Source organism: Amblyomma maculatum, chromosome 3 (genome assembly GCF_055883805.1).
Source record: "Amblyomma maculatum isolate TAMU_Amacu chromosome 3, ASM5588380v1, whole genome shotgun sequence".
NCBI classification, from domain to species: Eukaryota; Metazoa; Arthropoda; class Arachnida; order Ixodida; family Ixodidae; genus Amblyomma; species Amblyomma maculatum.
This window is the reverse complement of record NC_139346.1, coordinates 129,358,993-129,372,437: the sequence shown is the minus strand read 5'-3', so window position 1 is coordinate 129,372,437 and position 13,445 is coordinate 129,358,993. Positions and strand designations below refer to the sequence as shown.

At 45.2% G+C, this 13,445-nt stretch overlaps 1 protein-coding gene across 1 annotated transcript; it reads left to right on the top strand.

Annotated features, from left to right (window-relative positions):
- The first annotated feature begins 8,979 nt into the window (after positions 1–8,979).
- On the top strand, positions 8,980–11,701 carry LOC146196007 (alpha-(1,3)-fucosyltransferase fut-3-like). Its single transcript, XM_084598002.1, has 2 exons — positions 8,980–9,116; positions 9,869–11,701. The coding sequence occupies exon 2, from the start codon at positions 9,876–9,878 to the stop codon at positions 11,412–11,414; it is 1,539 nt and encodes a 512-aa protein (XP_084454128.1). The 5' UTR covers positions 8,980–9,116; positions 9,869–9,875; the 3' UTR covers positions 11,415–11,701.
- The last annotated feature ends 1,744 nt before the right edge of the window (positions 11,702–13,445 follow it).

The following is a 13,445-nucleotide window of genomic DNA, read 5'->3' as shown; positions in this document are numbered from 1 at the left end:
GAAAGGCCATAATTGAGGGCTCCGGAAATTTCGACTACCAGCGGTTCTTTAACGGGCCCGGACATCGCACAGCACACGGACGCCTTGCTCTTCGACTCCGCCGAAAGGCGGCCGCCACTACCGGGGTTCGATACCGCATTCTTGAGCACAGCAGTCGAGTGCCCTTACCACTGCACCACCGTGGCGGTGCTGGCAGCGAAAGGACAAAAAAATTAAAGCAACATTGAAGCCTTGCCTTTTTATGTGCGACACGACAGCGTTCATGGCTCCCGTTTGTCGGCTGTCCGTGTGCGCACTCATTGACATACGTGCACATTGCAACTAGCCTAATTAGGAAAACTGTAACTTTCTCGTCCATTATCCAACACATACGGACTAGCTAGCATGCAGTCCTATGCCCACAAAATGTGAAAGACGGCCCAACATGAAAAGAAATCCCGATGCACGTATTAAAGTTGGCATCCCGACTTCTTCCTATGTTCCTCGCATTCGGGAGGTACGGGGTTCGATCCCCAGTACCGCCGGGTACCCACCGGTTTCCAATGGGTACAAGATTTCCCCTGGCCTGGTGCTCGGCTCTTCTGGGGTGAAATGCTTGGGAAAAGGGGCCATGAACCAAACATGTTGGTTCAAGAAAAAAAAAAAAAGGGCCACATAATGGGCTGTTGCCGCGCAAGGCGGACTTATTGTTGTCCGATGGCGGAACGAATCACTGCCACATCGGCGCAACTATTTGGGAAACTATTTTTTTCTTGAACCAACATGTTTGGTTCATGGCCCCTTTTCCCAAGCATTTCACCCCAGAAGAGCCGAGCACCAGGCCGGGGGAAATCTTGTACCCATTGGAAACCGGTGGGTACCCGGCGGTACTGGGGATCGAACCCCGTACCTGTCGTAAGAGCCTGCCTGCATGGCAGCGTATCTAACTGGATTCAAGGGAACTGGAGGGTTGGATTCTAATGTTGCCCTCCGTAATCAAAGTCGAAGACTCATTAGACAGTGCCTCGAAAATCGGTCTTGTAACGTGGCCTAGTGATGTCACACAACCCGACGACCAGTCAGTCCACGGCCATGTTGCTTTCACATGCAATATTTGCTTACGACATCATTTTGCTAACATTTTTTTTTAAATCACAACGCCGACGCCGACAGTGGACATTTGAGCGACAACATTTTTGAGTAACGGGGTCTTTGCGAATAGGAAGGCAGTGCAATATCATACGCTCAATCAATGCTCGCGACGATGACTTGTGGCATTGCCTTGTGCATTTGTTACAACTTCTGCTGCGTTTAGTCATCTTAGCTTCATTGCCAAGTGCACATTGTAAATGCACGGATCACGAAATGCAGGCAGATACATAGAAATTTAAAACAACCTGAAAAGATTAGCCGCGCCCGGAATCCCTCAGCCTGAAGCTCGTAAAACCTCCCGTTTTTATTTCAGAATTGGGGCGTGCGTTTGCCGATGTGGTTGAATCGGTGGCCACTTTGGCAGCCAAGGGGGTTTATTGATGTCGCCTTGGGCAGATAACAAGTAAATTAACAAAACCGGCAGTCGGCTATACGAAAACAACACGATTACGCTCATCTGTACTGTTTACAGCTAGCTGAAGGGCGCGTTAGATTCATATACGCATCGACGGAATGTTTTGCTATTTGGTCTACGAATCTGTGTCTGCAATTAAAATGTTTTTAGGGATCTACCTCTACGTTATCAGCGTTTTTAGCTCTGAAATTCCGTAAAAGAAAAGCATCGGGCCATAATAGCACAGCACAATGTTAGTGCGTCTGATATTAGTAGCCAAACCCTCGCGCTTCATTGCGTCTAGTGCAGCGAAACATTGCAAAAACCTTTCTCTGGGCAAAAGCTATCTCCCTGTGTCGCTGTAGGTGTACTTGTTAGGTTATGCCGTGTTCGAGCCGGCACGCGTTTGTAAGTAAGATAGCTGCGTTTCATTTATGTTTCACTCATTGGCGGCAATCTGATAAGCATACGACCAAGCTAACCTAATAGGTAGGTGTGTCCCTTGACAGTGCTTTCCGTTGCATGAAATTTTTAAGTGAGTGTGGTGGTCTAATCTGTCAAAACAAATGAATCAAACTCAGTTTTGCACAACACGTGGCAGCTTTATTCGGAAAAGGTTGTATATCATAGTTGGTTGCAAAAGTCGTTTTTGCCCTTTCGTAAAATTCCATGGTCGGAGCCCTACTACAAGCTTGTCGCGCACCATTGTTTACTCATCTATTTTATGCAATTGTTTTTTATACGTGCTAGTAGACGCTTCCGCTTGCTAGTGGAAACGTTTTAAAGCACAAATGGAAAACTATCCTAGGGTAGTTACGCACTCCAGAAAGCTCAGTTTTCAGGCCTGCCTTACATCAAAATACATTTGTGTATTGCCATTGAACGTTTCGTCTCGGTCTCATATATGGTTATTTTTCGTACTTAAGGGGAAATGGGTGGCTTTAGAGCTCCAACTTTATTTTATTGGCTCTTCAAAACTCCTAGTATTCAAAGACATAAACAAACGTCAAAGATGTCGTTCTGTTTTATTTACAACAAATTAGATCATATTGTTGTCAATAAAAGAGAACGCCATCTTTGATGTTTAATAAAATCCGTCTGGATTACCTTCTGTACTTCTTAGCTATAAGGAGCGAAGGCGTGGTGCAATATATTGTGTGAAATTGTAAAAAGAATTGTGAAATTAAGTTTGTTTTTATTCTTTACAATTGAATGCTTAAGGCTGGCTCTTAGAAAAAAAAAAGCGGCCGCGGTTCTATTTAGTGCCAGCGGAATGTCGTAACATTTTATTTCCTCAATATCAGAAGCCTACTCAATGCTTGTAAAGCTCGTTTTATTGTCGCCAGGGTTGATGACAGCCTAAGATGAGAAGATCGCCTTTTCACGTAATTTCTGGAAGACAGGCCAATAGTAACCTGTTTCCTTACCCTGTAATTTTCTCATGGCGAGGTGCATTGGTATCGATGTGTTATCTAGCTAAATATATATTATAATTTCTCGTTTATTAAAAAACATTCATGTGTCCTTAATAGTGTTCCCATAACTAATTAATATACTAATCAGCCGCTATCACCTAATGTAATGCGTTCAAAGGCCACGTTAGCAGTTTGTAGTTTACATATTTTGTGTTTTACGTTTATTTAACACCATGCGTGTCATTGGTTGCCGCCACTGTCACTCACGCGCCATTAAACTCCATTAACAGTTATACTTTACTTTGTGTTGGCTTTTAGGCTTCCTTTAGTGGCGCTGTTAAAAATTGTTCAAGCACAAGAAATGCTGTCAGTACCTTTCATTTCTTCAAACGCTTACTACGGCGCAACGAATATTTTCAAATTTTTTTAGGACACTTGTAACTTTTAAACAGTATCCTTTAATGTTTTAGAACCAGACTAAACATCTAAAACGCTCTTTCAGATGGCCCGAGGTGTTGATGTACTGTAAACCTGAAAGAAAAAAATGTGCCTAGGAAATTATTTGAAATTTCCCCCAGTGTGTTTGTCACCTTTCAGCTAAGATTATGGGGTGTGTTAGACCGAATATTACTGAATAAAATGTTTAAAGACTACGTTAGTGCACTGTATAACGCGCAGTTCTTAAATATGTGTCGACAGCCTTTTGGTTAAGTACCCTTTGCTACACTGAGCGCCTGAAATGTGTATTGAAGCGAACAACGGAACTTAAGGTCATTGTCATTTTTCAACATAATGGAGATATCAAAATATGAGATTTGCGCCTATATATAATTCGGAACAACTCCGCTTGGGAATCCATATGAAACTGAAGACTCTCACTAGTTGAAAGTAACTTGTTATAAAAGAAAACTCACAAAAGCATTCACTTATAAAGAACAAGAAAAACATTTTGTCACTAAAATTTGTTACACAGATATATAAAATCTTAAAATATGCAAATGCCGATAAGGGGAGAAGAGAATGAAAACCAAAAATAATTAGCAAATGGGCCTTCACCACAACGCTAAGAAAGTAATTGTAGAATCTTGAACTCGCTCTTAAAAGGGAAACCGCGCAAAGGGCCAAACGAAGGAAAGCAGTGGACATGATCGATGCGGACTTACAACTGTTTATTGGGACACAGCCTAAACATTTCGTCGACAACATTGCGTATGCATGCCGAGCGCTCACTGCTTTATCGAACTTAAGAACTTCAGTTATTTTCACACAAAAGAATCGAAGCTACGCAAGCACACTTTTGTGGTCTATATCTGTGTACTTTTATTTCTTCCAAATTTTCACGTGATTACACATCCTGAGCGCCTCCGATTATATTTCTATGCTCGAAACATGGCCTGGAGTCATAATAAGAAGGTCAACGTTTTTTCAAATGCATGCCACTGTGAGAACAAAGTTAATTACTGCGCTCTTGTCGACGCTTATTGGGGCAGCGTCCCGTCTGTTCCACGTAAACTGAACCGCAGCTTAGCAGTATTTCGTACACTACTTCAGTTCTGCAGGAGAGATATTTTGTTTTGTGGTTGATAACATTGACTTTCTTTCTGAATCTTTGTTCGTGAATTGGCACAGATTGGATAACTTGCAGCGAGCAGAGAACACATCTGCATCCAAATTTCTTGCTACCATCTCCAAGGCGTTCGGGGTCTTACGTAGTACATAGCTTTGTTCTTCTAATTTCCATCTCTCACGGTTATCAGGCAGCTTGAGGCTGAAAAGGGGCCTGTAGTTTTCAACAGCTCACAGGCTATGGCCTTAAAAGGCGCAGGGGAAAACCCTGCGGACCATAGGCGTTTCAGTTCAGTTCAGTGGTTCAGTCGTGTCCGACTCTTCGTGACCCTATGGACCATATCACGCCACGCTTTCCGGTCTCCCTACTATCTTCCTAACATCATATAACTTCATCTGCAGCGCCTCGAGTATGCCATCTAACCACCGCGTTCGCTGCCTACCCCTTCTCCGGCGACCCTCAACCTTTCCCAACATGAAATCTTTCTCCAGCGACTGCTCTCTTCTCATCAGATAGGCGTTTCACATGAGTGGAAAAAATTGTGTGTAGTGTAGCTCTGGTTAAAGCGGGTAGAATTGCGTTAGCAATACCTCCATGGCTGGTCCGCTGGCAGGAGCTGCCAATTTGGTTCTCTCGTTTCACATGGAAAGGTTATGTCAGAATCAGCCTGTCAGGCTACAACATGCCTCACGAAACTCCGCAGCCTCGCGCAACTCCTAGGATCTCTACGCGGGACTTCCGAGAAATCGGTGTCTGATCTCAAGGCTGGCCTTGCTTTCCGGGACGAAGGGTTATAAACATGATGGACAGATACGACTGGGGTAAAGCTGGCGATCACGTTACCCCTATGGGCCACTAAGGCACGTTCACACGGCTTGGTTAAAGCCGTATTCGGCTCGGCTGCGGCTCAAGATCAAACGTGGCCCTTCCCGGGACTAGGCGACGGGCTGTAGCTTGGCGCTGTATTGCTAACGCAATAAAACTGGATTACACCTAGTCAAAGCATAACTACAAAAATGACGACCTTAGGCAAGAGGGAAGAGCTACTCTCCTAATGAGTTAGGGGCGACAGGAGTTATGGGGTTAAAGTGCCTTTTTCAACCTATACATATGCGTCCAACCGAAGTGATGCGGTTCAATGAAAATCAGCATTACACCAGAATTAGCATGAAATTCGAAGGTAAATTACAGGCCTGAAGTAATATATTTTAAAGAATGTTTGAACTTCTTTAGCTTAACTTGTAGGTTGTCGTCTGGACGAATTTCTCTGTTTGCATATTGCTATCAGATAGCTGAACGGAGGTCTGCTTGGGCATTCGCGCTCAACTCTCCAGATATGACTAGCTTCTGAAATTCTTCAAATGATCTCGAAGACAAAATAAAAGAAAAGCGCCGTGCACCAAGCGCTTAAAGCTTGATTTAATATTCTTTAGGTTTTCATTTTGCTTTGTCTCCTTCATTCGTTACACTGTGGCGCAGTATGCTGATTGATGAGAGGTTTCGAAGACACCACAGAAAAAGAAATGGAGTCGCATTCCAAAATGGACGCAACGGCTTCCCTGGGTGATATGGTAGCGCCCGCACAACACTGGCATCTTATAAACAAGCCCTATACCTAACAAGGTATAGGGCTTGAGGTAATGCTTGAGGGTTTCTTTCCATCCGCCGCTCGAGGATAGAGATTGCCCTTTTAAACTCCTGTGCGCAAAAACCGCACGTTTTCTGGCCCTCGGGGTAACTGTCTTCAGGCATTTCACAACTTACGTAGCTATGGAATGACAATAGGCCTCCATCCTACCGACCTCCCGTCTACCTGTGGCTGTTGTCCATGACCTGGATGAACTCGAGGTAAAAGGTCGGATTGAAGGTTTTAAGAGTACAATTATGGAAGTGATAATTTTTTTGTCACTAGATAGACCGACAAAAAGCGAATGCCACGTTGTGCAAATAGGTCAGAAAGGGTTATTTAGCAGAATGAGGTTTCTCTGCATCTGCAACAACATGTTTCAAGCTTATCTACAGAAGACCCATTATGTTAAGGAACACAAAGAAACTCGTTGACGTCCTATAGCCGTTAGGGCTGGTGTTTTCTTACACCTTTAGTATTTATGTGGTGGATTTGATTTATTCTCTCCCCTATTCAACTATAATGAGTTACAGAAGTCATCTCATCTTGACAGACATTGACGAGGCAGTCTTTCGCAATAACAGCAGTATTTTAGCTGATGGCTTTCTTCAAGTTGATTATTTTTACCTGTGTTCAACACTTCTGAGTGAACAAAATGACCTTCATTTTCCAACAAAATGAATCTCCATAGGCTCAGGGACGTCTCTTATCCTAATTATGTTTTCGCTTGCGGGACTGACACAATCATGGACTGAAACAATGTTTAGGTACATGGACGGCTAATTTGCGTTTGTAAGGTCTGCAGACCATTCTGGAGCTATCGGTACGATGATGAAGATTTCGAGCAGAAATGCCAGGAACCAAACCAACGTTTCCTGTTCAAGTAACGGATGCAGGGAAGGTCATTGATCTATGCATCAATGTGGGAGCGCCGCCTTTTTTCGGCGCCCCCAACTGAGTGTCGATTGGGCGTCAAGTGGGTGTCCAAAAGCGGGTCCAGAACTTCACATCGGCACGTTCGAACATACCTCAGTGGGGCATCGCAGTCTCGTGATAGACATTATTTTTCGTGTGGCCTTGCTTCGATGAGGTGGGCTTTGCCATTGCTCTTCATATTCAAATAAAAAAGACAGTCGCCCTCTTAAAAGACCTTTTGCTTATACAAGCAGAGTTTTGTTAAAAAGGCTCAAAAAGAGCGGTGTGAAACCGCCACATGAGAGCAGTTCGGTAGATGGGAGTTCTGTTGTCATGCTGTGCATGTACAAGTTGTCTTAAAAATCTGAGAGCGACGTATGTAACACGTGTGATTTTTGAGGCACCAATAAAGAATAAAAGGGTCTTCCCATATGGTGGCTACTATAACTTCGACAAGACAGGCATTTGCATCAATGTGCGGCTGCGAGAATATTTGATGTGATAGTGAATGGGCCCCGTGTCAGTGAAAATATGTTGTCGTCGGCGTATCAAGCGTATATGGAGTCGCTGTTAAAAAATAATCGGAATAATTAAATAGCAGTCCCAAAGATTCAGGAAAAAGTCCAAATCAAGTCAAAAAAGGTAAGCAGGTTTCTTAGTAGGAAAAAAAGAAAATCGAGAATGGGATTGTGATACGTTAGGGAAGGTACTACGTGATTAATCCGAGACTATTTGTTTTAAGAACACGTTACTCTTAGGCCACGAAAGCTTGATAACTCAGGAGAGTTAGAATAGGACCTGACAAATGCCTAGCGAATTTTGACTTAGTGGCGCGTAAAGATAATATACACTGATGATAACAGTAATTTAAAGTATGCTAATTAGAGTTAAATGAAACCGAACAAGGACTGAGCGCAGTCGCAGTCCGCACGTCAGCATTTATACGCGTGAACTTCGGTTCGTCTTGGCCCTGCCGTAGACAAATCCGCTCGTCTAATCGTTAGCTAGCTGACCAAAGCTGCCCGTCAACCCTCGTTTTTGTTTTTGTTTTTTTACTTTGTGTGGCCATCTTCTTCATCTCGTTCTATCACTCATTAAGAACTAGTAAAAACTTAAAAAGTGGCACCGACTTAGAAAGCGAATGTTGTTGAGTATAAAAAAAGTAAGAAGAAGGAATGTACAGACCACAGCAAGTTTTTATCTAATCACTCGCAGGCTAAAATGGCGAACGAATAGCAGGAAGGCGATGGCGAGTTCATTTACCGCGATCGCGTTGTACCCTCAAAGTGGAGCTTATGCAGCCCCCAATTTGTTTTAGGGATCCCGAATTCCTGCTCCTGTCATCAAATACACCACATGCGGAAAGAAGGCAGGAGGCAAAAGCAAAAAGGGAAAAAAAGAACTTACTCTGTAAGCTTTGTGACGTCAGGCTCGAATTTTTTATTGTCATGATTTTTGAAAACAGCAAGTTTCTGAAGCCTGTCATATCCGGAAAGTCGAGGCGAACTATATGAGCCATCCCACACTCAGCTGTACAATAGCGAACCTGCGATATTGTTTAGCCCTTATCGGTGAATACCAGTCCATTTGTATTCTTTGGCTTAAGCCAACTTTTCCACGCGTGCTTACTTCGAGATCGTCAATGTGATTTTGCCGGGTATAAAAGTTTAATTTACGAGATCACCGTGACTCTTCCCTTCTGAGTTTGTGTCTGTCACGCTCGTTTTATTATGACACCTTGCGAGCCTGCGATCAAGCGTAATATATCAATATCAGTAAAGTGGCGCAGAGGTACGATACTTATATTCTTTTCCTGGTTTTTCTTCGTGAGATAGAGAATGACTGCGCAAGTAGCAGCAAGCTTAGAACTCGGGAGATAGCGGTCAGTACGGCTGTTCGCGGAATTATCGTCCTTTGCGATAGAAGACTGCAACGATATTAATACGTCATTTGCTTTTCGGCGAAAGTTGGGTCTTAAAAAGCATGAGCAGCCATCGAAACAATTCATTTTTACATTAGGCACCAGTAGACTGCGACGCACTTTATACGTGGCCTGCGACTAAAAAGGTAAGCATCGGATCTCTGAAACAGCTTTACCTTCCAATAGTTTGCTGCCGGGCAAAGTACAGTGTTTGTCAAATGAGTAGAGCCCAGGAGGTCCGCTTCTGAGCCACATCGTGCGGCTTGTAATGCATATCCAATGTTTCGAATCTCTTGAGGTTAAGATTTTTTTTTTTCCTACTCTATAGAATAGAAAGAATCTCTAGTTATGCTAAATCAGCGGCATTACACGGCTCCTTGGTAATGCCGTGGTTTCTACTTTTTTGACAAAGGTTGTACATCATGCGTTATGCTGTGGTTACCTCTATTAGTTAAACTATTCATTACTTTGCATCCTATGAGCGTGTCGTGCTGTACAACAATTTACCCCTTTTTAGTTATCCAGAGAATAATTTCTATCAACCGTATTTCAAAAGATATGTAAGAAGCATTTTCTGTTTGCGTTTTAAGGGTGAGGCGGCAGAGGATAGCATGTCCTCTGTCATGAAAGCGACGAGAGGGCCTTTTTTTTTCCACCACAAATTCGTGATTCACATACTGGTCGGCTGATACCTTTCTAACTGATCCAGTCTACGTTTTTGTCAGCCTGAAAACAGGTTTCAACAAATCGGTCCATATGGGCCGTGTAACGCTAAGTCGTCACTGCCTGATTTTTTTTTTTTTCAAACCAAGTCCACCGTCATTTATGCAGCCTTGCGTTAATATTTCTTGCGCACGTCGGCTGTCTTCGATCCTGAATGACTGTTTGGTCTTTGCAGCTCTCCCATGGCTGACGACGGTATTCGCAGGCGTACCCCCATCCCGCCGGAATTCGCCCAGGCTGCTGACATCGATTCCGATGACGAGCTTCAAGCGGCTCGCGAAGCCGCTGTTGAAGACCTTCAGAGTGCTCCGAGCGGAACTGTCGACGCTGAGAACATAGAAACACTCGGAATGGAGGTAGTAGCCCCCGCGGAAAGCGGGGAGGTAGAATCTGAGCCGCGTGCGGGCTCCGCATCGGGTGAATCATCCGAGCCTACGGAGAGCACAGCGTTACTCCTGCTGACTGAACGCCTCGCCGAGCTCATTCAGCACATCCGGAACAACGCATACGGCTACTGCATTGCAGCTGTAGTCGCCCTAATTGCTCTTTTTGCCGTAGTAGTCATCGCTTTGGTCATGGGAGCGCCTACCACCGTAGTGGAGCTTTCGCCGCCGATGCCCGCGTGGGTTTCTTGGCGACAACGTACCGGTGACGACGGAACTCCTCGAATTTTGCTGTGGAACCACACTGCCGGACCTGCACAACGGCGGACATATAACCCTGCTGTTTGCTCTACCAAGAGTAAGCGTACCATCAGGTGCACTGTCACCGAAGACCGCCAGCGCATCATGGATAGCGACGCTATCGTCTTCGAAGCAGACCGGCTGGGTTCCATGTGGGTGCCGTCCAAACGTGCCGACTATCAACTCTGGGTCTTCTGGGCCAAGAGCCCACCACCACCAATGGGAAACACAGCGTCCGGAAGCTCGTATCTATCGCTTCCGCTCATCGCGACTAAGTTCAACTTGACCATGGGCTATAGGTACGACGCAGACGTCGTTGTTCCTTACAAAGCGTGGCATTGTACTCTTCCCACAGACAAGCCACTGCCGGCGCCCAGTAACAGCTTGGGTAGCTTGCAGACCCCACCCAAAACAAAAAAAGATGCGGCCTGGATACTTGGTGACTGTGAGCGGAACCGCTTCGAACGGGCCATTAGGTCTTCGCGGGAAAATGGCGATAACCGCTCCCGCATCATCACTGCAGACAGTAATGCTGATACTGTTCGCCTGCAGCTGCTTTCGTCTTGTGGGGAACACCAGTGCTCGTCGTTAGCCGACTGCATCCGTTATGTAGCCGAGAACTACCATTTCATTGTGGTGTCCCTCGTTCCCGAGTGCTTTGAGACCGCTTACGAGGTAATTTATGCGGCATTTGAGTATGACCTTGTTCCCGTCGTTCTTGAGCCACCAAACACAAAGTTGGAGGTCCCGAATGAGTCTATAGTCAGTTCAGCGCAGCAGCAAGGGCCAGGTCAACTAGCCGCGCACCTGCGAGGCCTCCTCGACAATCGCGAGGCGTACGAAGCACACTTCGCCTGGAAACGACATTGCGCCGTGGTGGAAGCTGAGAACGAGCTGTGTCCGCTGTGCCGGCTGCTCTGGGAGGACTCCGACCGCCGGCGTCTTCATCCTGACGTTCAGGAGTGGTGGACCCAACGTTCTCGTTGTCGGGACGAGCCACTGTTTGGCTTAGACTCTGCATTCGTGCCCGAAGTTTGAATAGCAGCTGCCGTAACGGAAGTTTCAGTTATGCCGGTTTTCGGCGTGTTTTCTGTTCGTGACACAAGGAAATGCCGTCGCGGCCAGCGTATTCGCGTCTCCGTTCCATACAACGGTGATATAATTTTGGCCGCCACATGTTTAGAAGCCTATTTTAGTTAAGGCTTTGCTCTAGTTTTCTCATTGATGCAGCGATATTTCAGCCGTGCCACACTGATTTTCTTCCTGTTTTTATGACAATAAATGTTCGTGACCGTCAGACTGGAGTGCACTCGAGATAGTGTTCTTTTTTCTTTGCATGAAGCAAACCTTTCTTCGGCAGAGTGCACTATAAATTGCATCAACGCAAAGAAAAGAGCACGAATAGAGGCAGCCATATTAGTGGCTGAGCATGTTTGCTTCATCGCAAGCGCAGTGTGCTTGCACCCTTCACTTTATCCTGCTGTTGTGCGCATAAGCTCGATGCAAAACTCTAAGGTTCGCAAGTCCAATGCCAACGTTTGTAGAAACGAGGCGGAGACTTAATACACCATAATGTGAGCATAAAACCTTGCTCCGCACGTAATTCAATTACTGAAGTGCTGCTTATAAGAAGGGCACTATCCCTTTCTCTGCTGTGGTGCATATTATTTCCTTTAAAAGCAAACGTACGAATAGTTCTCGCAGACCAACTGTTCTGCGTTGCAGTTAACCTCTTCAAATTGCGGTGCGACCCGTCCTAAGTGAACGAAGCGCAGGCATGGCAAAGCTGCGCCTAATTCTATTATTGCCGCACCAACACAAAGCAGAAGCGGGCAAGAAAGGCGTGACATTATTCTGACAATATTCTGGCCTCTTTCGCTTCATCCTGTTTCTGCTAGATAACGACTACTAGCCGCCACGACACACGTTTCTGCTATGCATAAAATTCAACTTTATAAAATTCCGATACGTGTGCCATGGGATTTCAGCACTCGTTTGAAAACAGTGTGTACAATCTCCTAGGTCTGCTCTGAAAGTGTGCAAACTGTGTGATGTAAAGTTTATGCGGCAAAGAAGTACGTGATTTTTTACATTGCCGTTATCATAAAAGCTTATGCAACGCTAATGCAGCGCCGGTGACACTTCACAAAATGGTGATGGTTTGGTTTGTGGGGTTTAACTTTCCAAAGCGACTCGGGCTATGAGAGACGCAGTAGAGGGGGACTCCGGAAATTTCGACCACCTGGGGTTCTTTACCATGCACTGACATCGCACAGCACACGGGCACATTGTTTTTAGCCACCATCTAGAAGCGACCGCCAAGGCTGGCATTCGATCCCGCATGCTTGGGAACGGGCCAACATGGTGATAGTGCTAAACCGCCGTTTCCCGCGTTCGCTATCCGGCAGTAAGGAAGCACAGCAGAAAACATTTGCTGTGATGCACAATTTCACCAACTTTTAACGGGGTGGCCATGGCCATTTACTGTAAACGATGCTGTACTGTGTTTCCAAGGAAGGAAGATAAAAAATTAAATCGGAGTTCGTGCAGTGCTGGTTTCACTGACATATTGCGTGGTAATTCAAATTGCGGGCTAATGATTGTAAAATATACGGCAAACCGTAAACTGGGAGGGTGCTTAGCCACTTTAGAACCGTTCAATGGTGTCTTGTTTTTAACGTAAAGCTTCGTAGCGCTAGGTAGAGCTGGTCCTCTCTAGGCCTTGTATTAACTCATTTTTCTTTCAGGGAGAAGAAGGACAAACTGATTCTATGCGGTTCTGGTATTCAAAAAATGACGCAAATACTGCGCCATTTCTTTTCCTATAAACCAACACACAACTTCACCATGAGCTAGCCATTGACCTTCAAGAAGCCACAAGGCAAAGTATAGCTTCAAATCTACTTTCCTTCCTTTTCCCAGAACATCCGACCGCTTGAAGTGTAACCTTGTGGACCACCTTGATGTCGCACCATATGGTCATGACCTTCTCTCTTTGACCTTTGGTTGACCTTTGACATTTCAAATTTGGAGCTGGGGAGAGAGTACAGTGGGTTGGTGCACGTGATT